This window comes from Oratosquilla oratoria, chromosome 12, assembly GCF_046742065.1.
Source record: "Oratosquilla oratoria isolate Oo_2021 chromosome 12, ASM4674206v1, whole genome shotgun sequence".
Classification (NCBI taxonomy): domain Eukaryota; kingdom Metazoa; phylum Arthropoda; class Malacostraca; order Stomatopoda; family Squillidae; genus Oratosquilla; species Oratosquilla oratoria.
In genome coordinates this window covers 15,225,559-15,251,551 of record NC_134788.1, presented here as the reverse complement: position 1 = coordinate 15,251,551, position 25,993 = coordinate 15,225,559, and the positions used below count along the sequence as shown (strand labels likewise).

The window sequence follows — 25,993 nt, the reverse complement described above, 5'->3', positions numbered from 1 at the left end:
TGTGTGCAAATGCTATACAAGGATTTAACCCCTTCCATACGGTGTCGCACACGTAGGCGTCATGGACTTAGATCTCGGTGGCAGCAACCAATGCCAGCCGTACGACGTGTCGTAATAATACTCGCATCATAAAATATAGTCACCGCTTATATCGATTGTTCTCTCTTCACCCGTGAATTTTGATAACCATAGAAAATGCGATTACAAAAGAATTAGAAAGAATGTCATTATGGAGGGGCGACTACAATAAATATAATCAAGACGCCGATATGGCAGCCTCGCGAATACACTCGCTCCCCATGACGCCTACGTGTGCGGCACCGTATGGAAGGGGTTAAGAACAAACTTGATGCTGAAGGATACAAAGACAGGTCACTACGAGCATGGCTCCCTTCTCATATAATACAACTACGTAAATACATAACCTTTGCTTTTTCTTTTAGGGATGTCCCCTGTGGGGCTACAAGGAGAAGGATGCCTAGTCCCAATCCCTGTCCCTTTCTTCACGCCTCTTACGATCCAAGTGGAATGGGTGGAGGGATGGGGGGTGAGGTAGTATGCGTGAGCAAAATTTGATGCAGCCCAAAGTGATTTCTCCCCGTCTTCTCCTTTTATGCATGGGGGGGCGGAGAGGTGGGGTCGCCGATTTAATGAAGCGGGCTTGATGTGGATGTGCTGTGTCTTGCAACACTGCTTCTGACCCAGGGCAGTGGACAAGGTGCAGGGATGACCCATCATCCAGGAGGTGCTAAGATGAGAGGGAGGGTGGAGGGGTGTGGAGTGTATTCAGGGATGGAATGGATGGGAATGAATTTATGCCTTTTCCTTTTTGGCTACCTCCCTTGTAAGGGGGAAAAAGCCTTGGTATATATATGTATGTAAATACATAACCACTCCCCCTCCATCCCTTCATTGCATCATAGTATTATCTGTACACAGCCATTCTCCACTCAACCCTACCTCCTGCCTTCTCCCTTCCTTGCTCAACAGACATTACCCTCTTGCTTAAAGCCAGTTTCACCCTATCCATTCATCTCATTCTCTGTCATCTCATATTCACTCCCCCCACCTCTTTTACTACTTTTCCTTCACTCAGTTTTTCCATGTCCAAGCCATTCCAATACTCTTTTATCAGCCCTACCTGCCATATCTAACACAGAGTATATACTTGATATTTAAAGGATGATGGTGTGAAAGGGGCTTTGGGGAAGAGGGAAATGTCTGTTGAGGAAGGAGCTGTGTGAGCAAAATTTACGCAGCCCGAAGGGATTTCTCCCCGTCTTCTCCTTTTATGCATGGGGGGACGGAGAGGGAGGGTCGCCGATTTAATGAAGTCTTGCGACACTGCTTCTGACCCAGGGCAGTGGACAAGATGCAGGGATGACCGTCATCCAAGAGGTGCTAAGATAAGAGGGAGGGTAGAGGGTGGAGGGGAGTGGAATGTATTGGGGATGGAATGGGTGGGAATGATTTTTATACCTTTGTTTTTTGGCTACCTCCCTTGTAAGGGGGGAAAAAGCCCTTGCTATATGTATGTATTTAAAGGACACAGAAAGGAAGTTCAAGAAGTATGGCAAGGGTCACATGGATGGATGGTGTGAGAAATGAAGAACCGAGGTGGGCGGTAAGGGCAGAAAGAGAACTGGCAGCTCAGAGAACACTGGGATGGCTTGGACAAGTGGAAAGACTGAGGTGGACGGAGCAAACTTGTGGGGACGACCGAGGATGAAATTGGGCAAAGTGTGTATTCGCATACATGCAATCGTCAGCGACAAAATGGGACAACGAAGGGACCAGGAACCCCCATGCTCAGCGTAGTTCTCTTACGAAAAGTGAAGCCACAAGAGGAGGAGTCTGACTAGAACTCTCATAACTGGGTCATCAAATGTGTGAGGGTGTGGTACAGACGAGAGCTGAAGGAACGAGATTGGCAGTCTTATTTTTTTGAGAAGACAGAAGTGTCAGTTTCAAACGAAATGAAATCTATACGGAAGCGTGTTTGGGGTCACAGCGAGTAGGGTGTCAGGACAGGCACTACTGGTTAACCCATTAAACTCCGATGACAAGAGACCAAATGACAAGACATCTTGTCATCGGAGTTTAATGGGTTAAGCGTGCTGTGGAGCGGACTGCTTACGGGGAAGATGAGATCCTAAGAGAAATCGAAGTTCTTTTATAGTGCACATGCCCTAGTGGCCAGAGGCATTTGGGATTAAAATGAGTGTGTAGAAATTTTTAGGAGAAATGCAAATACACTCAACCCTTGATTTAGCAGACAAAAAAAGTGTGTAGTAACAGTGAAATTCCGTACAAAGTCCGTAAAATGAAAATTTGTCTGATAGGTGCCTGGTAGTAACAGTCAAATACCAGAGAAAGTCCATTAAATGAAAATTTGTCCGATAAGTGTCCGGTAGTAACGTATGTGCACGCTGAAACCTAACGGTATCACTCAATTTCTTCTTTATATGTAATGTACATCATTATACATATGTACTGTAGCTTTTTATTACATATCTAATAAGTATGTGCACGCCGAAACCAAACGGACAATTTTCTACATAACGGACTTATGTCTGATAGGTGTCCGGTAGTAACGTATGTGCATGCTGAAACCTAACGGCATCACTCAATTTCTTCTTTATATGTAATGTACATCATTATACATATGTACTGTAGCTTTTTATTACATATCTAATATGTATGTGCATGCCGAAACCTAACAGACATTTTTCTACGTAACAGACTCATGTCCGATAGGTGTCCGGTAGTAACATATGTGCATGCCGAAACCTAACGATGTGGTTAAATTTCTTCTTTATATGTAATGTATATCATTATACATATATACTGTAGCTTAAATTGAGGGTTAAGTGTATAGTGGTGTTGGGGGAGCTTAACCACTTCCATACGGTGATGCCTATGTAGGCGGCATGAGGAGCAAGTGGGTACTCGATGATGCCGACGTCGCCATCATGATTATATTTATTGTAGTCGTACCTGCATAATTTCCATTCTCTCTAAACTGGCTTCATCAATTTTCTATGGTTATCAAAATACATGGATGAAAGAGAACGAACGATTGAGCATGGACTTTATTTTTTATAATGCGATTATTATGACACAACATCGCACGTTGGGCAGCTAATGCTGCCAGATGTGCGATGTGCCCCGGAGTGAAGAGGTTAAGGCTAGTGTAGTACTAGGGAGGTATGGGGAGGCAGAATGTGGGAATGAGACTGCAAGAGACCATAAGGCCTATACTAAGTAGTTCCATCTCCTTTACTGCCTGTCATCCCTAGCCATATAGGTATCTAATCTGCTCTTCAAACAACCAGTTCTTACCTATTTCCTTCTTAAACCTAAAATTGTCCAATTTAAATCCATTGCTATGGGTCCTGCCCTGCTGTCTAAATATGATGACCTTGCTTGTATCACCCTTGTTAACCACTTCACTCCGGGCCAAAATCTCGTGGCCAGCATTAACTGCCAGACGTACGATGTTGCGTCATAATACTCGCATCATAAAAAATAGTCACCGCTTATATCGATCGTTCTCTCTTTCACCCGTGAATTTTGATAACCATAGAAAATGTGATGAAGCCAGTTTAGAGAGTATGTCAGTTACGCAGGGACAACTACAATAAATATAATCAAGATGCCGATATGGCAGCCTCGCGCATCCACTTGCTCCTCATGCTGCCTATGCAGGCGGCACTGTATGGAAGAGGTTAAAGCCACACACTTAGATACAGTGAGACCTCTCATTAACGGACGTTAATTAGCTGTGTTTGCGGTGTTTTCGCTGTTTTTGGTGCTGTTGTTTAGTGCTGTGCAATCACTATTATGCCACCCAAAAACCACTCCAAATCAACGGACACTATTACCCCCCCTTTTTGTCCATTAATGAGAGTGCAAGATAAGGAGAACTGAAAAGAAAATGAAGATAACTGATGGTGTTTTCAGGTCCTGGGCGGTGCGTAAGTGGACTACCCAGGTGGTAACGGGCTAAGTGGTGGTGCCTCAAAGGTGGATAGGAAGAGCTCTGTTTGGAGTTGTCCTCCTACCCCCACCCCCTGCCAGAATATAAGAACATAAAAGAGGTTGTGGCACACAACTAACATATATCTCTTGTCTAGTCTATAGGAGGAGGGAGAGGGAGAGGGAGAGACAGAGACAGACAGACAGAGAGAGAGAGAGAGAGAGAGAGAGAGAGAGAGAGAGAGAGAGAGAGGGAGGAAAAAAAAAAAAAAAAAAAAATCACACCCATTCCATTCCTATCACACTCCACTTCCCTCCACCCTCACATCCTGGCACCTCCTGGATGACGGGTCATCACTGCATCCTGTCCACCACCCTGGATCAGAAGCAGTGTTGGTGACCCCCACTCTCCATCCCTTCATGCAGAAAAGGAGAAGACGGGGAGAAATCCCTTTGGGCTGCGTCAAATTATTTCTCGTACATACTCCCTCACCCCCCATCCCCCCAACCTGGGGTGCTGAAATCAATTATAGGGGGTCCTGGAAAGCGATGCATACAAAAATCACATTGATATATGTATCATTGATGACCTAGTTGTGCATATTTGACTTTTCCCATGCTATTTTATTTTTCTAGGGTGTTCTTATTTCTTCTACAAACACTATTTTCAACTTGTTTCAGTTCTAAGGAATCAAGAAAATAAATACTCAAACAGTACACTTCACTTTCTTTCATCTTTCTAATAACACGATTGGGGTGATGGACTGCTTATACACGACAACAGGGAGGTGCCACGGTCGGAAAAGGTTGGGAAACGCTGGGCTAGACGCTGTCTACGTCCCATCCTCAATAATTATCTCTAAAATGAAATACATAATTACTGTCCTTTATAATTAATAACATAAGGGGATGGATGACAGCATCATATATAGCTGTACATGATATAATACTTCACCCCACACTTTACAACACAGTGAGGGGCTGCGTCAATTTATCACTCACATATACTCCCTCACCCCCAACCCACTCCCTTCCATGTATTACATCTTCATCCATACACATTCTCCACTCACCCCCAATCTTCTGTCTTCTCCCTTCTTTCCTCAACAGACATTCAACCCTCTTTCCCAATGCCCCTTTTACCCCATCCATCCTTCTCATCCTCTGTTGGCCCCTCATGTTCACTCCTTCCACCTCTGCCTTCCACACTTCTTTTACTAACCTTTCTTCACTCATTCTTTCCATGTGTCCAAACCATCCCAATATTCTTTCATCAAATCTACCTCCCAACTCCCTTTCTACCCTTGTTCTCCTCCCCATCTCGTTTCTCACTCTATCCAGCCAAGTAACCCCTACCATACTTTTCAGGCATTTCATCTCAAACACATTTAAACTTTTCCTCTCTTATATTCCATGTTTCTGCCCCATACAGTGCTGTTGGTAAATCACTCCTTCATACAATCTCCTCTTAGCACCCATTCCCAAATGTATGTCTATTTCTTATTACACTTTTTAATCCCCCAAGGCCAAGGCATATAATTGGTTATCTCAATCTACATTCTACCTCCACCTCCACTCCTCCCTTTCCCGCCACATTCACTCCCATGTATTAATTATCCACTTTCTCCAGTCTCTCTCCCTTAATACTCAGTTCCAATTTGCTCTACTATACTCCACAGGCTCTACTACTCTTGTAAAAACTATTAACAGCTTTCCTCCTATCCCATATATCTGCAATACCTATCACAGTGCCATCCTGTGTACCCTGTCATAAACCTTTTCCAAATTACATTAATGACCCAAAAACCATCCTTACCTTTTCCTGTAGCTTCTGCAGCCACACAAGTGGCCTGAAAGGGCCACAGGGTGCTGTCCACTGGTGTCAGGAATAACAACAACTTATATGACAGAAAAAACACAAAATACGACGTCAAGTGACAGTCGCTTACCTGCTACTCGTCCCGACAGTCAGCACAGGAGAACCCAAGACTGGAGAAGACACCAGGGAAGTCAATGCATTAATAACAAAATAAAGGAACCTTAAACATATGCATAAAACAACCTTGCATCTCTATAACACAGAAAACTACTTCCAAGTTATAATATCAATCACTGGACACATGGAAAGAAGGTGTGAAGAAAGATTAGTAAAAGAGGTGTGCAAGGCAGAGGTGGATGGAGTGAACACGAGGGGCAACAGAGGATGAGATGGATGGATGGGGTTATAGGAGCATTGGGAAAGAGGGGAATGTCCGTTGAGGAAGGAGGGGAGAAGGCAGAAGATATGAGGTGAGTAGAGAATGGTTGTTTATGGATGATGCTATGATGCTGTGATGCATGAGGGGGAGTGAGTGGGGGATGGGGTTGATGGAGTATGTGTGAGAAATCAATTTAACCCCTTCCATACGGTGCCGCACACGTAGGCGTCATGGGGAGCGAGTGTATTCGCGAGGCTGCCATATCGGCGTCTTGATTATATTTATTGTAGTCACCCCTCCATAATGACATTCTTTCTAATTCTTTTGTAATCGCATTTTCTATGGTTATCAAAATTCACGGGTGAAGAGAGAACGATCGATATAAGCGGTGACTATATTTTATGATGCGAGTATTATTACGACACGTCGTACGGCTGGCATTGGTTGCTGCCACCGAGATCTAAGTCCATGACGCCTACGTGTGCGGCACCGTATGGAAGGGGTTAATGATATTTTGACGGAGCCCGAAGGGATTTCTCCCCATCTTCTCTTGTTCTCCATGAGGGGACGGAGAGGAAGGTTCGCTAATTAACCACTTCAGTACGATGACGTCTACGTAGACGTCACGAGTGGGTACACGAGGATCCCGGCATCTTGATTATACATACAGGTAGTTGTCGACTTACGACCTATGCGACTTACGACTGATCGACTTTACAACCACGAGATGGTACTATAATATCTAACATTTAATAGAGTAATAGAATTGCAATATTATGCCTGGCAGTGCAGTACATTACTCCACACGCTGCGAGACGCGAGTGCGATAGTTTTGGCAGGCTGCCGGCAGCGTTAGCATCCCAGCCAGCTAAATATTCTTTCATTTTGTTTGTTTGAAAATGTATTCTAATTTTGCATTGCATTTTGTATTTTTGTATGTTTTGCAATTAATAAAATATAACAAACTTTTTATGCCTAGGCTAGTTTGTTGTCGATAACAATATGTTCGGTACAGTACTTCCAACGAAAAGAATGTTTTGTTGAAATAAAAAAAATCCTAATTTTGCCTTACATTTTGTATTTTTATGTTTTGCAATTAATAAAATGTAACAGTATTTTTTATGCTTAGTCTGTTGTCGATGACAAAATGTTCGGTACAGCATTTTGTATTTTTATGTTTTGCGATTAATAAAAGGTAACAGTAAACTTTGTTTATGCCTAGTCTGTTGTCGATAACAATATTTTCGGTACAGTACGTAAACGAAAAGAATGTTTCGATTTTTTTTTCCTAATTTTGCTTTACAATGATTTTAATGTAACCAACAAAAAATATATGTATGTATGTAAAAAAAAAGGATTTGTAGGTCAAAAATGACAGGACTTTATTCAGTATGGAAGGCAGTATGGAAGGCTATGTTTCCTAACGAAAATGATAAAAAGTTAATGAATATTAAACAACGTAGCTCAAAGATAATAAGATTTTATTCAGTATGCATACGTTTCCTAAAGAAAGTCTGATGGTAAAATAATACAAAGGTTAACAAATACAGTATTAAATATCAAAGGTCAAAGATGATAGGATTTTATTCAATATGCTTAGGCCTAGGCTATGTTTCCCAAAGAAAATCAAATGAAATTAAAAAGGTTAAAAATACTATACAACATAGTTCAAAGATGCTAAGATTATTTCAGTATGCTAAATATACAATATATATATATATATTATATAAAGGGTAATATACACTGTATATATATATATATAGACCGACTTGCGTCCAGATCGACTTAAGACCTGTCTGTTGGAACCGAACTCGGTCGTAAGTCGACGACTACCTGTATATATTTTCGCAGTTGTACACGAATTACCCCCAGATTCTGTGAACTGACCTGACCACGTTTTCTGTATTTATTATTACTCCGAGTAAAAGACAATGAGTAATACAGCAGTGAATTTATATTCTATAATGCGAGCAGTGTGATGCAAATCACGTATGGGAGCTGATGCTGTGTGAGTGAATTTGAGTTGTACTGAAGTGGTTAAGCGAAGCAGCCTTTCTGTAGATGTACTGTGTCTTGCTGCATTGCTTCTGACCCAGGGATGACCCATTATCTATGAGGAGCTGAGATGAGAGGGAGGAAGAGGTGGTGGAAGGGAGTGGAATGGGGGGAGGTATGTGTCTTTGACTCGGCTACCTCCCTTGTAAGGGGGAAAAAAGCTCCTGGTATCCAGAATAGATAGAAGGATAAAGGAAAGTGTTTGTAAGCATAGCCTTCCAGTGCCCCAGGCTGTGAAATGCTGACCTAATGTGAGAGAGAGAGAGAGAGAGAGAGAGAGAGAGAGAGAGAGAGTGAAGAGAGGACAGAAGAGAGAAGAGAGAGGACAGGAGAGAAAATTGAGTGAAGAAAGCAAGAGAGAGAGAGAGAGAGAGAGGACAGAAGAGAAAGGAGAGGAAAGAGAGGGAGAGAGAGAAGAGAAAGGGAAAAGAGAAGAGGAAGAGAGAGGAGAAAGAGAGGACAGAAGTGAGAGAAGAGAGGGAAGAGAGGACAGAAGTGAGAGAAGAGAGGGAAGAGAGGACAGAAGTGAGAGAAGAGAGGGAAGAGAGAGAAGAGAGAGAATGGGCCAAGACGTACCTTTTCCAAGGGGAGACAAAGACATGGTGCACAGCTGCAAATGCCTCTTCATCCTGTGCACAATCCCTTGTATCTCCTTGTTGCAGTTCTTGCACCTCGCCCGATGACCTTTCCCCTTCTTGGTCCTTTCAAACGAAAACCAAATTGGGTCTTTCTTCCTGCCAGGCGACATGCCCAGATTGCGTCTCGGCACAGGCCCGTTTGCTGTGAAAAGACGAAGGATTGCAATTCTGAGTCTGCGCTCAGAAACCAAACAGTTTCTTTCAAATCAACTTAAAAAGAAAATTACTGGGCGTAATGATACCTGCCAATGTTTATGCCAATGCTATATGTACTTATACCAGCTTACAGACATGCAACAATACAAATATTTATTTCAAACTTACACACCATCTTCCCACAAAACTTGTGCGAGAAAAATCTTCCCGACTTAACCACGAGAACTTCTTACCATGTCACTCTCCCCGCAGTACTAACTATTTATGCATACAAAGGCCATAACTGCCCTATAAGAGGAGTGGCAGTTATACAATAACTATGTACACAAAGGCTGTAACTCGTACATACATGAACGTTGGTCCTTTGTCCGTAAACTACACTCAGGTATGTACAGTGGCGTGCAGAAGGGAATTGCCCAGGGGGGGTTAGTGACCCCAGCCATCCCAATGGGGCTCCAGTCATAGCCATAAAATCATAAGATAAATAGAATAAACAAGATAAATTTGGTTGTTTCATTGCTAAACTGAATAGTCTTTATGTTTCATCTGTTTACATACTCAAAACATCTTTCTTTCTTTATAATATTTCTCAGTACTTGCCCTTATATCTGAATGTTTGGAGTACACAATCAAGGAACTGGCCTTGGGCGTCACATCACATCAGGCTTCAGCACGCCACTGGGTACACACACACACAAGCAGAGTATCAAATAAAAAAACTCAAGCTTGTTACAGCTTTTTCAAGTACTTGAAAAAGCTGTAACAAGCAAAACGTCGTACCAATAAAGGTTTCGATCTTACACGATGTTGATTCTCACAGTACAGTCACATACCTATTTGGATTAGGAAGGTAAGACTATGTCACATTATGAGGGGATAGTTAAGTGATTTTTTGAGCCTATAATTACGCTCCTATCTATTCACCATCGGCAGGTAGAAGTTTTTTGTGTCAAATGCGTCTCCATCGGTACGCGTACCCTAGTGTGTGCAAAACCCGTACAGGAATTTAAAGGCAATTTAGACACTGCAAGATACAGAGCTGGGACACCACGAGCGTAGCTCCCCTTCCCGTAAGATACGAATATGTAAATACAAACCAACGTTGGCAGGACGCTGCTGTTCTGGCCCTCCCGCAATGCCATTTTCTCCTCTGGATTTTGGATCTGTACTTGAATCAAGACCGCTGCCTCCTTCATTGCTGCTTGCCCTCAAGGGGTAACGGTCCCTGGCGCCACCTGTGGCATCTGACGATTCGTCCTTTGACGAGGAAGAACCCGAGGATCCGCGGTGTTCATCTGCCGTCTTCCCACCCTGGGAGTCTTTATCTACGGATCCTTCCCCAACCGACATTGACGACTCAAGTAAAGACTCAGGGTTTATGTCCTGTTCATTCCCTGATCCTCCGCCCATGTGCTGAAGGAATTTCTTCCTCGGATCTGCAATGACAAAGAAATTAAAACACTGCAAATGAAATCTGCAAGTATTTCTTGGCTTGCAGTGGCCTCAACTATTCTAAATGCAAATGTGACATACAACCTGCCCCATGTGGACTAAAGAAAAAGAAGAAGAAAGAAAAAGAAAGAAAAAGAAAGAAAAAAAAGTATATATATATTTATAAATAAATAAAATAAATAAAATACATATACCATACCAAAGGCTCTTTCCCCCTGACAAGAGAGGTAGCAAAAAAACAAAGGCAAAGGGACGGAGGGAGGGGGTTGAATGGGAGTGGAGTATGTGGGGATGGAATGGGTGGGAGTGAATTTTATACCTTTGCTTTTAAGCTACCTCTCTTGTAAAAAAATAAAATAAGCAAATACATACATACCAAGGCTTTTTCCCCCTTACAAGGGAGGTAGTCAAAAAGAAAAAGGCATAAAATCATTCCCACCCATTCCATCCCTAAATACACTCCACTCCCCTCCACCCTCCCTCCCATCTTAGCACCTCCTGGATGACAGGTCATCCCTGCACCTTGTCCACTGCCCTGGGTCAGAAGCAGTGTTGCAATTCACAGCACATCCACAGCAAATAAAAACAAATTCCACACATTTAATTGCCCTAAAACTAGAAATGATACTGATGATGGCAGCGTTTACTAATGTCTACAATGACAACACAAATCTCTGCAGATGCAAATCACAAACACAAAGATGACAAACAACTAGTGGTACTTGGCATACACACAGACACACAAATATTTTTATCTGAACTCATGTATTACTTGAGCTTGGCTGTATCACCTTCTACACTATTCCACATATTTATACATCTACACTCCTCCCTCTATTTACGAACTAGTTATGTTTTTGAAAAACCGTTCATATGTCGAATATACTTAAATTGAGCACTTTCCCATATAAACCCATTATATTATGCAAGATAGGTTCTTACAAATTTCATGTCCTACAGACAACTTAGTATCTAGATATTGCTTTCCTAGCCCTCTTAGGCTTGCCACCATCCTTAATAGGGCCTCCTGGACGCTTAGGAGGCATAATGTCACTTGAAATAATGCTAATAATCCCCGATTAACCGAGACCGAGTGAGTAGACTGAGCAGTACACGGTGTTGTTTTGAAAACAACAAATGTACGTATCTATTTACATTTTTATTTTTTCTACCTGGAGATATGGCAGTTTTTTTTTTTTTTTAATTTATGATGTAAAAATAATTTTCTTTTTAATATTCATGATTGAAAAATACAGTAATTTTTTTCAACAGGATTTTATTCGTTATGGCGAATTTTTAGTGTATTTCGATTTTTGGGACAAAATTTCTTTGTTCGTTAGTGAAAATTCGTATATGGAGCATTCTTAAATCGAGGGAGGAGTGTATATCGGAAACCATCTTCTCCTTTTCTGCATGAGGGGATGCCAATTTAATGAAGTGGCCTTGCTGTGGATGTGCTGTGTCTTGCGACACTGCTTCTGACCCAGGGCAGTGGACAAGATGCAGGGATGACCCTTCATCCTGGAGGTGCCAAGATAAGAGTGAGGGTAGAGGGTGGAGGGGAGTGGAGTATGTAGGGGATGGAATGGGTGGGGATGGTTTTTATGCCTTTGTTTTTTGGCTACCTTCCTTGTAAGGGGGAAAAAGCCTTTGATATATGTATGTATGTGTGTATATGGGTAATTGTATTTCTTCACATCGTTCAGACATATGGTCTTTCTTAATTTAGTTCCATGACCTCTTAAAGTGAAGCTCACTGGCTGAGTGGGTTAAGGCGTTGTTACTTGCGGCGAAGGTCGAGGGGATGGTGGTTCGAATCCTGCCACCGGCGAAGTTGAACCAAGGGCATGGTTCATTAAGTTCCAAGCTACAAAGTCCTCTGTGAGGGGCACTGTCCTTGTCTTCTGATGGGGGGAGTATGTGGTGTTAAACCATATCACCTCTTAAAGATGGAAGGGGTTTACGAGGACATGGAAGTAAATTAACACATTAAACTCCGATGACAAGATTCTTGTCATTTGGTCAAATAAAACAAAAAATCATAAAACACCAAAATGTTTGATCAAACACCAGGAAAATATGACGTCAGTCCTCGCTTCGCGAAGCGAGGACTGACGTCATATTTTCCTGGTGTTTGATCAAACATTTTGGTGTTTTATGATTTTTTGTTTTATTTGACCAAATGACAAGACATCTTGTCATCGGAGTTTAATGGGTTATTAAGAAAGACCTCATGTCGAAAGGATGTGAAGAAGAAATGCAGTTTTACATATAGATGTATAAATGTGGATTAACTTCGAAGGTGAAACAGCAAAAGCTCAAGTAATACAAGAGTTCAGATCTAAATATGATAATTGGGAATCAAAGATATAGATTAAATTGGAACCATGCATGAATCATGAATTTGAGTCTAGATCTGTTAGAAAATTTGAGAGCAGGACACGGGACGTAACGAGTCTGGCTCCTTTCCTGTACACTACAATTAAGTAGACATGCACACATACCACTCAGACTAGATTTACGGTTAATTAACCCATTCAACTCCGATGACAAGATGTCTTGTCATTTGGTCAAATAAAACAAAAAATCATAAAACACCAAAATGTTTGATCAAACACCAGAAAAATATGGCGCCAGTCCTCGCTTCGCTCGCAGCGAAGCGAGGACTGACGTCATATTTTTCTGGTGTTTGATCAAACATTTTGGTGTTTTATGATTTTTTGTTTTATTTGACCAAATGACAAGACATCTTGTCATCGGAGTTGAATGGGTTAAAGAATCAAAGGTTTTATATTCCTTTGCTTACTGATGTCCTGTGAGGAAGAGTGATAACGTGGTGTTGGGCACCATGGACGCGAGGAAACCCTGGATATTAACCACTTCAGTACGACTCAAATTCTCGTGCACAGCATCGGCTGCCAAACGTACTATACATCACACTACTCGCATTATAATATATGAAGTCACTACTGTATTACTTGTTCTCTTTTACTGTGAGTAATAATAAACACGGAAAACGTGATCAAACCAGTTCACAGAATCTGGGGGTAACTCGTGTATAACTGCATAAAAATATATACAGACGCTCCTCTACTTACGTTCATTCGTTTTACGTTTTTTTTATTTTACTTTTGAACCGACTGTTAAAAAAAATAAAAAAAAAAAAAAAAAAAAAAAAAAAAAAAAAAAAAAAAAAAAAAAAAATAGAAGGAGTGAACTAAAGAAAAATAAAAAAAAAGAAAAAAAAAAAAAAAAAAAAAAAAAAAAAAATAGTGAATTTTTTAGTTTAGCGTGCTCTCTGTAGTTCAAAGGATACTTGCACATGACGCTGCATTCACTGAACATGCCTTCCCTCATCCTCAACCATCTCAATTTATGTTGCTTGAATTTAATTTATTTGAAATTAATGTTATCATTTTACAATGTTATGTGTATAATTAATGATTTAGGGGTGTTTTATAAGATACGGTAATAGAATTTACGGATGTATAGTACAGTAACAACTTACGTTCATTTTCAACTTACGTCCGGCCGTTCGGAACGTAAGTTGAGGAGCGTCTGTATAATCAAGATGCCAATGCCAGCATCCTTGTGTACTGTACTCACGTGCACCTCGTGATGCCTATGTAGACCTCATCATACGGAAGTGGTTAAGAGAAGGTTAGGAAACAATTGTAGGTGGAATGTGTGTTTGAGAAGAGGAGGGAGAGTGCCAAATGACTGGAAATTGGCTAATATTCATGCCCGTCTATAAGGAGGGCAGGAAGCAGGTTCCTCTAAGTCAGGGGTCACCGAACTACGGCCTGCTAGGTCAATCCCTCTGGCCCACTGTGCATGGGAGGGAATGAGAGAGAGAGAGAGAGAGAGAGAGAGAGAGAGAGAGAGAGAGAAAAATTGTGTGAGTTTTGTTTGGATGATGCTGTGATGCACGAGAGGGACTGGGTGGGGGGATGAGGGAGTATATGTGGAATCATGTTTGACCCTCATAAAAATGAAGAAGACTGTAAGAGACCATAAGGCCTGCAGTAGGCAGTTTCATGTCTATTACCACCCATCAGCCCCATAAAAAAACACTCACACACGCTACCTGTACTCGAGACATGGTTACTATGTCATTCCCTATCCACTCTGTGGGTGAGCCAGTTCTTGCCTATTTTATTCTTGAGCCTAAATTCGTCCAATCTAAACCCATTACTACGAGCCTCTGTTGTCTTAATATGATGACCTTGCCTGCATCACCCTTGTTAAAGCCCTCGACTCTTTTGAATACCTCTATTAGGCTGTTGCATTTACAGTGAGCGAGTCTGGGCCGATTCTCATCAAATGCTTTGAATTTGAGTAGCTAGAGGATGACTTTGCTTGAATGCTTCTAGACTTCCGAAAGAACACTTCAACAGCGTGTCTAACATTCGTAAATGTTTAACACCTTTCAGTTCACCACTCGGTTTCTCAATATACGACGCATGGGGTAATTTGACACCTGAATGCTTGAAGAACAAAAGATTGTAACCGAAGTCATTTCTACTCAAATGGACTCATAACAGTTCAGGAGAATCAACCCTGACTTGCTGGGTGTAAATGCAACCTTAGATAATTCTTGTCGTTCGAGGAAATAATATGTTGTTGATAGGACGACAGCAGGACAGTGCAAGATGATGTGTTCAGTGTCTCTCTGTGTTGGACAAAACCTCAAATGTTATTCTGAACTTAAAAAAAAAAAAATAGTGCAAGGGTCGGAACGAGACTGAAACGTGAATTTACACAACTCATGCATGAGAGCCTCACACTCCCGACCGGATACACAGCACACATAGGCAAGTTGATTCCTATCAAGGTCACAAACTTCTCTTCTCAGAGAGAGAGAACTATGGAGGTGCCTCCTTAGGGTGGGGATAATTTTCCATGCGGGGGAATTCAGTGTAGTACGCTATTCTGTGCACACACAAAGCACAAATACAAACCTATATTAGCCCGACCTTTTTCGGGAGTGTTGGGGGACATAGAACAGATCTCCAAATGCCTCTTCATCCTGAGAGGTATTCCTTGAACCTCCTTCAGGCAGCTTTTGCACTTTGCCCTGTGGTACTGTCCCCACTGTATCCTTTCAAACAGGACCCAAACAGGGTCTCTTTTTCTGCCCGCCGGTGACATGCCCGCCTTGAGCCTGTACTCTGGTGCGGTGAAAGGGAGAGAGGTGAAGTTACTATACGTGTACAAACACAGTCCTTACATATTTCCCATAAACTAACCAATGAATGCTCTTGTTAATAACTATTATTCACACTATTGATGAAATCCTACATTTGACATATAACACAACATTACATTTTTTCAATTTTACTGGTGAAACTCAAAGAATAGGTAAGATGGAGAAAGAAAAAAAAAAAAAAAAAAAAAAAAAAAAAAATTATACACACACATATATATATGAATAAATAAATTATAAATTCTCCTGGGAATCTGAGCACTTCTTCTAAGACTGAATTCAAATTAATTCTGCACAAAATAAGGTTCCCACACACATGAATCCTGAAGAAAAATAGGAAGAAGAAGAAGAAGAAGAAGAAGAAGAAGAAAAGGAAAAGGAAGATGAAGAAGTAGAGAAGAAGAAGAAAAGAGATGAGGAAAAGGAAGAAGAAAGAAGGATAAGAGGAAAAGGGAGATGAGGAGAAGGAAGAAGAAGGCAAAGAAGAAGACATAGAAGATGAAGAAGTGATGACACACCTGGGCTCCTCCCCCCCTCCCTGGATTCAATAAACTTGCCACTTGGAAGACACGCAATTCATAAAATATCTTCTATATGAATGACCTCTGGGCTGCAAGGTTTCTACAAGAGAAGAAAACTACAAACCATTGCTCGAAGTATGAAGCACCCGCTCCTTCACAAGGCCGTTCTCTCCTTCGGCATTCTCCTCAGTAGCTCCAGTATCCTTATTGGCTTCCGGATCCGTCTCAGCCTCGGCAGGATTCTGTGTGCTGCTGGTCTCTGGATTTGTCTCCGCCCCAAGATCTTGCCTTGCACCGACTGGCTCTTGTGGCCAGGAAAAGGCGTTGTGCTCCGGCGGCATGGTCTTCATCTCTCCACCAACGAAACCCTCAGGTCCTCCTGGTACGTAGCTCCTTTCCTCCCCGGCTTGCATTGACGACTCATGGGGAACCCTGGGAACGCCTTCCACGTTTGTTGCCGAGCTCAAATCCTGCGAAAGAAACTGCTTTGAGCCTCGATCAGATAATATGTCAAATGATCAATGGGGTACACACGACGACAATACAAAAACGTGCTCACCCTTCTCCTCCAGCCCTGTGGATCGCCAGTGGCAAGCCCCCAGGCAGAGTCCTGATCCATCTTCACAGTCTTTAGCCAGATACGATCTACTTGATGCTACCACGTCCTATATCTAAGAAAATTAGGAAAGGAAAAAGAAAGGAAGAAAATACAAATAAATAAACTGAAGAAGTACAAACAAAGAAGGCAAAACGTAAACAAATAGTTAAATAAAATGAAAAATGAGGACAAATATTTGCTGTAATGATGCTAACAACTAGACCAACTATAGTCTTGCATCCAGATGCTACAGTGAAGGTAAAAATAAAAATATTCTAAAAAGATGCAATCGAAAGGTAATGGCTAAGAGACGAGTTTTGTTTATCTAATTTTCTGTTTCTAGTAAGCACTGCTATTTTCATGCTGAATACAGGGAATCAACAAAAGATGCCAAGTTCTATGAGGAACCCTATGCCTAAGAGCAAAAAGAAGTCCAACAGGTATCGCACCTACAAAAACGTACACAACTTAAAAGAACCTACCTGGGCCACGGACAAATCCATTGTGGCCGCAGTAAAGTTGTACCAATTCCTTCTTGCCTAAGCTTTGGCCGGCCAGTCGAGCAGATTTGTTTCAAATCCCTCTCAGAGTGGTTACGATAAAAAAAAGTCTCACATATGTGGTTGTCGAAGGGGATCAGGCACGGTCACACAACTTAGCAGTTTTCTCTGTAAAGTTTTGACACAAAAAATAATTTAGATATGACTAGGAAAAAATAATGCACACACACATAAAAAAATGAAGTTGTCCAAAGATGCAATGGCTTAGAAAGTGACTTAGCCCAAGCTGTAACAATACAAGAGTTCAAATCTAGATATGATAATTAGAAATCATGGATATAGATTAAGTTGGAACTGAAATTTAATTTTCGGCTAGGTATGATATATGGGGGGAAGTAGTATGTGTGAGCAATTTTTGACGCAGCCCGAAGGGATTTCTCCCCGTCTTCTCCTTTATGCATGGGGGGACGGAGAGGGGGGTCACCGATTTAATGAAGCGGCCTTGCTGTGGATGTGCTGTGTCTTGCGACACTGCTTCTGACCCAGGGCAGTGGACAAGGTGCAGGGATGACCCGTCATCCAGGAGGTGCTAAGATGAGAGGGAGGGTCGAGGGGTGTGTATTCAGGGATGGAATGGGTGGGAATGATTTTATGCCTTTTCCTTTTTGGCTACCTCCCTTGTAAGGGGGATAATGCCTTGGTATATGTATGTATGATCAACTGGAGAGTAGGAGATGGGACCCAACAAGCATGAATTGCTCCTTTCCTGTATTTATTACAATTAGGTAAACAAACACACACATTTAAACAATTCTTGAAACAATATCAACACAAAGACCTGGCTGGACTCAAATTACCCACAATGCAACTGTGACACAGAAGATGGAAGTAATTTCATCCTACACCACCCTAGTCTCACCCTAACCGAACGACACCAAATTATTTTTCGAGCGATTTATGGGCTTCTCACCCTGAAGCTGTGGGCTGCCCGTAAGACCTGTGACAATGGATAGGTTGAAAAAGAAAAGCAAATTAATGACAGTAAGTTCTTTAAAGTATTCCATCTTGTTTATCTGAAGATGTAATACACAAATTATCTTACGGTCTCCAGTTTGCTTTTCTCCTGTTAAGTTATTTTGTGGCTTGTAAACATCATGCATGAAAAATAAATTGATGCAGCCCAATGGGATTTCTCCCCGTCATTTCTTTTTCTGCACGAGGGGACAGACGGGGGGGTGTCGACTAAATGAAGTGGCCTTGCTGTGGATGTGCTGCGTCTAGCGACACTGCTTCTGACCCAGGGCAGTGGGCAAGGTGCAGGGATGACCTGTCATCCAGGAGGTGCAAAGATAAGAGGGAGGGAAGAGGGTGGAAGGGAGTGGAGTAAGGAGGGATAGAATGGGTGGGATTGGTTTTTATGCCTTTGTTTTTTGGCTACCCCCCCTGTAAGGGGGGAAAGGCCTTTGGTATATGTATGTGTAAACAGTATGTTTATGAGAGGGGGCAATGTTGAGGAGAAATGGTGGGGTCACTGAGGTAGTGAAGTTTCACTTATAAAATAATGTGGGTCACACGAAGAACTGTCATCCCCAGAACATTCACACAAAGAATCGTCACCCCATGAGATCCCACCTGAAGAACTGTCACCCCAGTACACTGAATATCAACAGTGGAATAAAAATTAGATAAGGTTAGGTTAGGTTGAATGAAGGTTATGCTTATTGTCATGTACTTATATACCGAAGAATGGGCAACCCAGGATGGCCCACATGAAGAATTGTCACCCTAGGATAGCCCGCATGAAGAATTGTCACCTTTGGATAACCCACATGAAGAATTAACACCCTAGGGTAGCCCACATGAAGAATTGTCACAACTGGAGAGCCCACATGAAGAATTGTCACCCTGTTGAAGTCTGAGGTGAGGATTCTTCATGTGATCCAATAATGGAACATAATTCTGGCAGGTAATGACTTCATTCTACTTGGGTTGTCAATATTCCATACAGGATATGGAAATATTAATAATGCAACCCCCTTCTGACCTCGTGGTTCATACACAAGTTGCATGTATCTTGAGCGCAACTCACCTACGAACTGTACTCTTACACAAGAGGGCAGAAACCAAGTGTGGTCGTCATGCCAAACCCTCCAGGACATAACATGAATCTACGAGAATTATCCACGAGGATGTGACTTGAACCTATAACAATTATACACATGGACATGACTTGAATCTGTAACAATTATCCATGAGGATGTGACTTGAACCTATGACAATTATCCACACGGATTGACTTAAATCTACGAGAATTATCCACGAGGATGTGTCGTGAACCTATGACAATCATCCACACGGACGTAATCTGAATCTACGAGAATTATCCATGAGGATGTGACATGAACCTATGACAATTATCCACACGGACATAACTTGAATCTGCAACAATTATCCACATGGACGTGACTTGAATCTATGACAATTACCCATGAAGATGTGACTTGAACCTATGACAATTATCCACTTGAATCTGCAACAATTATCCACATGGACATGACTTGAATCTATGACAATTATCCACAAGGACATGACTTGAACCTATGACAATTATCCACACAGACATGACTTGAATCTGCAACAATTATCCACGAGGATGTGACATGCATTTATGACAATTATCCACATGGACATGAATTGATAATAATTATCCATGAGGATGTGACTTGAATCTACGATAATTATCTGTGAGGAACGTGGTTTGAATGTGACAATTATCCTGACTTGCCTGGTGGGCTAACGCCAGTTACTAGTCATCACAGACTAGGCAGGACATCCCGTTTATGGCGCAATTGGTTTTGTAGTCACGTCAATGGATCTTCTTCACTTCCCTAATATGACCAGCGTTGACACTGAGTCTGGTGCACTTGGACAGGGACCGGCTCCTCCACTGAATAACAACAGTAATCTCCGATCATAAAGGAACACAACACGACTGGTCTGAGGGGGCTGTCAATTAAATCTTTATAGCATTTTGGTCCAGGAATATTACATATAGGGGAATATGTGACAGATTCATGAATTTAACCCCTTCGATACGATGACACCTATGTAGGCGTCATGAGGAGCAAGTGATTATGCGAGGATGCCGATGTCGGCGTCTTGATTATATATATTGTAGTTGTACCTGCATGACCCCCATACTCTGTAAACTGGCTTCATCATATTTTCTATGGTTATCAAAATTCACGGGTGAAAGAGAATGAGCAATATACAGTGGTGACTTTATTTTTTATAATGCGAGTATTATGACGCAACACTGCACGTCTGGCAGCTAATGCTGCCCCCGAGATTTTGGCCCGGAGTGAAGGGGTTCAGGATATTGCACTCTGGCATGGTCACAAACATATTGAGGGCCTCATCAAGAAATTGCTGACATAATTTCAGAGCCCTTACATGCCTAAATGTTGTCCCAGGGCAAAGTCCTCAGTGAGCTCCCCCCCCCCCATCCCTTACAGCCTGGTTTAGCTATTGGCTTGCGAAATAATTAAACAAATTCAAAAAATTGTATTTAATGTCCCTATTGCAGAAAGAGAAGGGAAAAAAAGATTCCATATCTTGATTCTAACCCAAAATTCATATATTACAGTAACATAATCAGGGCTCCTTTGACCCTCTTTTTATAATTATTTTGTCAGCCTTGTGGGCAGCATGTCCAGACTAGAATTGCCCCCCCCCCCCAAATGTGCTGTCCCAGGGTATATGCACCCCCCCCCCCTAATGTGAGAGCCCTGCATAATTTTCCCTGAATTTCTGGATTTTTGCTTAAATCAATTCTTCATTGTGAGTTGCTTCTTGGGGTATAATCAGCAATATCATGATTAGTGTCTGAGTAGATTCAAACTACGTAAAATGAGGGATTCCCCCCCCCCAATTGCCTGAAAAGTTGGAAAAATGACAGGCGTTTCCTTTAGGGGGTTGGCAATATATACCCTTGTATTCTCTATGTTTGGTGCCTTATTTTCATTTGCCAATTCCAGCGTTAATGAAGAAGACCTGCTATGGATATGATGTGCCTTGCTGCATTGCTTCTGACCAGGGCGGTGGGCGGGAGAAGGGGATGACCCGTCATCCGAAAGGAGCTAAGACAAGAGGAGTAGAGTGGGTGTGTGTCTATTTGAATTGGCTACCCCTTTATTAGGGGGAAGAAGCCCTTAGTACGTAGACAGCTCACTCCAGTAATATACGACCGGCCAAGTGCGATTCAGATAAACACGTCATACTTCACACCTCTCAGTGCAGAAATAGAACTGATAAGAAAAGGTGAATCGCTTTCCTCTGTGCCCTAAAGGATTGGCAAGCCTGTAAGGCTTACGATGCAAGTCTGCTCCGCATGTCAAGGGGAGTAACTTTGTTCATCCACGTAAAATTTCTAGTTTTTACCCCCATCCTTATTGGAACTGCCTGGTGTAGGCCTTATGGTCTCTCACACTCTCCCCCATCCTATGTTCTTATTAGAACTGCCTCATGCAGGCCTGATGGTCTCTTGCAGCCTCCCCATTCTTATTGGAACTATCTTGTGTAGGCCATGTGGTCTCTTGCAGTCTCCCCATTCTTATGTTATTGGAACTGTCTTGTGTAGGCCTTATAGTCTCCTGCAGCCTCTCCATTCTTATGTTCATATTGGAACTGTCTTCTGTAGGCCTTATGGACTCCTGCAATCTCCCCCATTCTTCTGTTCTTATTGGAACTGTCTCATGTAGGCCTTATGGTCTCTTGCAGTCTCTCCATTCTTATGTTCTTATTGAAACTGTCTTGTGTAGGCCATATGGACTCCTGCAATCTCCCCCATTCTCCTGTTATTATTGGAACTGTCTCGTGTAGGCCTTATGGTCTCTTGCAGCCTCTCCATTCTTATGTTCATATTGGAACTGTCTTCTGTAGGCCTTATGGTCTCCTGCAGTCTCCCCCATTCTTCTGTTCTTATTGGAACTGTCTTGTGTAGGCCTTATGGTCTCTTGCAGTCTCTCCATTCTTATGTTCTTATTGGAACTGTCTTGTGTAGGCCTTATGGTCTCTTGCAGGCTCCCCATTCTTATGTTCTCATTGAAACTGTCTTGTGTAGGCCTTATGGTCTCTTGCAGTCTCCCCATTCTTATGTTCTCATTAAAACTGTCTTGTGTAGGCCATATGGACTCCTGCAATCTCCCCCATTCTTCTGTTCTTATTGGAACTGTCTTGTGTAGGCCTTATGGACTCTTGCAGTCTCCCCATTCTTATGTTCTTATTGAAACTGTCTTGTGTAGGCCATATGGACTCCTGCAATCTCCCCCATTCTTCTGTTCTTATTGGAACTGTCTTGTGTAGGCCTTATGGTCTCTTGCAGTCTCCCAATTCTTCTGTTCTTATTGGAACTGTCTTGTGCAGTCTCCCCATTCTTATGTTCTTACAACTAAAAAATCTACAATTAACATTCCATTTATTGACAGAGGAAAACCAATGATATCTGTATGCTGATACAAAATTATATTTTATCTTGATTTGCATTCACATTTCCTTAATATTCAAATGTAACAAAAACAGTAATTTTTTTTTTCCCCATTCAAATTACAAAAAACTGATCATAATCACAATATTGGAATGTACAATCAGTTCATTTTGACAGGGTCAAAGTAGCCTTGGCCATCATGATCTAAGAAGATGAAAAATTACAAAGGATTACAAAGGCAGAGCATGCCAACAGGAGACCTGTTGGTCCATAACTACATCGGATGCAAAAAAAATATATATATAAATGATAAAAAATAGATAAAATAAGATAATAATAGATAAAATAAGATAAAAATTATAATAATATAAATAATAATAAATAAAATAAATAATACATAGGTATAGTTAAATAATAAACAAACAGGAGTTATCAAGGTCACGTTACTCAATTGAAATGCACAATAATACATTGAATATAACGGACCACTTGGACATCCCCCATCCCACCAAAATAACAAATACAATTAAATAAGATAAATAAATAATAAATGAATAAATACTAGAAATGAAGATCTCATGAGAGCATGGGTAGGAAACCTCCGGTTGAGGACAAAGAACCCTGCTAACCTCTAACCCCTAAACTAACTTCCTAAGATAAAAATGATTTCTGGTTAATTAAGCCAGTTCCAGGGCTTTTCGAATATGGTTAACATTCCAAAATTATTCATTACTCACCCAAATGATTACAATGCAACTACAGAAATATGTACTTGAAAAGTATCTACTATTCTTCAGATGGACCAACTGTAGAATCTCCACCCACACGCGCATGCTGATCTGTGGGGATCCTGGGTGCTCTGTTGTCACTCAGGCACACACCGTCACTCAGGTCATGATAACGTTTTTTTATTACCTAACCTAACTCTCATGTCATGATAATGTTTATTTATTACCTAACCTAATCCAAAGATTAACCTTTTTGAGCGCCATTAGGTTAGGTAATAAAAAAACGTTATGACCCGAGTGACGGTGTGCGCCCGAGTGACAGTGGAGTACCCCGGATCCCCACTTTACCAAATGGTGCTATTATTTCCAGCATCACATAAACATAATTTTCACTTCTTTTGTTTTTGAATCTAAAAGATTTTTTTTTCTATTCAGGTTTGGTTAGGTTAGGATATATTAGTTTAGGAGCTATTTGACAATGTATATTTCATGTTAAATATCAATGTTTGCATGATTCCAGAATTGTACCCAAATGGTTTATATCTGCCCTTAGGCTTAGCACCTAGTCTACTATTATCATTGACTGGTGATCATGTTAGAGAAACTCTCAAGGGCTAAAAAGTAATAAAATAAAAAATCCTGTCAGCATGCCAAGAAAAAAGTACAACCACAGACGGACATTACCCCATGATTACGGCTTCTTCCTTATAACTACAACTAGGTAAAGACATATACATACACACACTCATGTAAATCTAGAGAATAATCATACATCTGCTATCCTTCCATTACAGAAAAAAGAGAGAAAAAAAAATTATATATATCTATATATATATATGATTGAGTGACAATGACAAGTGACTCAACAAGCCACCCACAAAATTTGCTTCCACTCCACCTGTGCTAAAAACACAGCAAAATAAATAATTTACAATAAAAATGTTAGCAAGAGGACTCCCCCTCTGCTTTATTTTGACCAAACAAGTTAGGAAATACATATCTAAGTTGGAAAATAATTACTACATTTGACGAAGTAAAATATGATTTTGTTAAATTAGGTGATGTTCTTCAGAACCATCGCTACATTGAAACATTTTATTGAAATAAAGTTAGGTTTGGGGAGGTGGGGTTAGGCAGTTATATAATTTCCTTGACTAACAATGCTCACATCACCTGACCCTCCCTTCCCCTAATTAATTGAAATTGCTTAAGTATGACATCCTATTTCTTTTTCATAGCCTAAACCCACTAATTTAGAAGGTTATCCATTATTTGTTAAGATAAAATTAATAGTCCCACCTTAATCATCCCATAGTAAGCTACTGCAAATGTTATGCATTCCTATTTTCAAAATGTCTTAGGACTAATTAAAGATAAATAGCACATCAAGCTGGTGAAAAATTCTTATTCCTTGTCTTATTTTTTAGATAAAGAATTTGTGAACTATTATTATCAAATTTGGTTAATTTTAATTGTTCATAATTTAGATCATGAATATCTCCACTTTACTTATTGAGAAATACTTACAAATTACAAACATAATCAAAAGTAAATTGGTCACTAACCCTATGAATTTTTGCCCAGCACAGACTCCCAACTTTTTGCTCAATTTTCATTTCTCAAAGAACACCGTACCTTGCACAAAGCGATCTGAACAAATCTTTGAGAGTTCGTTTTATTTTCATATCCTCCTGCTGATCTTAGCACTCAAAGTTCAGCTTATTCCTTACGTTCAACTACTGCGCTCTTAAGTTTCACGTAATGTGGCACTTTGACCCTCGGTTTCATGAATCTAAGCTCGAGAAAAAATGAAGGAATGGCATCTTTTGTGAGACTTGGGCGACTTCTTTTTTGCTGCCACTATTGTCATTAACACAGGTCATAATGTCTTAGGTCACAATACATTCTGCAGCAAAATGCTTCCCACACACAACAAAGTATACGCTGGTTGTAAAGTCCTTTCCAATGGAAACATTTATACATTGATCCCTTCGATTCTTATCCTTTGGGAAGCGGAACACAGATTTGCTTCTCATGTTTGTCGAACTTGCATTCTTTTCCTCTGACTATTCGTGGCATCTACGAAAGAAATATAAAAGTTACACCGGAAAAGACAAGACAGTTCCCGCGCTCGCCTAATGAGTAAGAACCTTGTGTATTGTTTACATTACTGATCTCTCACATGAACTGGCTTGGCGGCTGAACGCTTGTTTTCAAGCCAACGGCCGCCATTGACTACTACTTTTCACACCGTTGAGTACTTTATAGATTTTTGTTCTGGGTAACTACTGGTATCGGAAATATGTAAAGTAAATCACGGTATCATAAGAATTAAATAACTTTGGTAGATACTTTCGATATACTCCGTTCGTATCTACATGAATGAATTAAATCGTACCTTAATAGATTCACATTAACCCTCAGATGACGCGGGGGGATTAACTCGGCTAAATAAAATCGCAAGCCGACATCCAGGAC

The 25,993-nt window shown here is 41.1% G+C and overlaps 1 protein-coding gene across 7 annotated transcripts in view; it reads right to left on the bottom strand.

Annotated features, from left to right (window-relative positions):
- The window catches only part of LOC143031004 (uncharacterized), a 31,760-nt gene extending 6,000 nt beyond the window's left edge, over nucleotides 1-25,760 (bottom strand). The window contains exons 1-9 of one of the 7 annotated variants that reach the window (XM_076194337.1): nucleotides 25,081-25,760; nucleotides 20,088-20,249; nucleotides 17,285-17,470; nucleotides 16,764-16,875; nucleotides 16,329-16,686; nucleotides 15,439-15,648; nucleotides 10,123-10,461; nucleotides 8,808-9,011; nucleotides 5,928-5,967 (exon numbers count right to left, since the gene is read on the bottom strand). In XM_076194337.1, coding sequence (XP_076050452.1) covers nucleotides 5,928-5,967; nucleotides 8,808-9,011; nucleotides 10,123-10,461; nucleotides 15,439-15,648; nucleotides 16,329-16,686; nucleotides 16,764-16,823 — 1,211 coding nt within the window. In that variant the 5' untranslated portion in view covers nucleotides 16,824-16,875; nucleotides 17,285-17,470; nucleotides 20,088-20,249; nucleotides 25,081-25,760. Of the gene's footprint in view, nucleotides 1-5,927; nucleotides 5,968-8,807; nucleotides 9,012-10,122; nucleotides 10,462-15,438; nucleotides 15,649-16,328; nucleotides 16,698-16,763; nucleotides 16,876-17,284; nucleotides 17,471-20,087; nucleotides 20,250-25,080 lie in introns of those variants that run through there. The other 6 variants (XM_076194336.1, XM_076194340.1, XM_076194339.1 and 3 more) reach the window with 6 other exon arrangements.
- Between the last annotated feature and the right edge of the window lie 233 nt (nucleotides 25,761-25,993).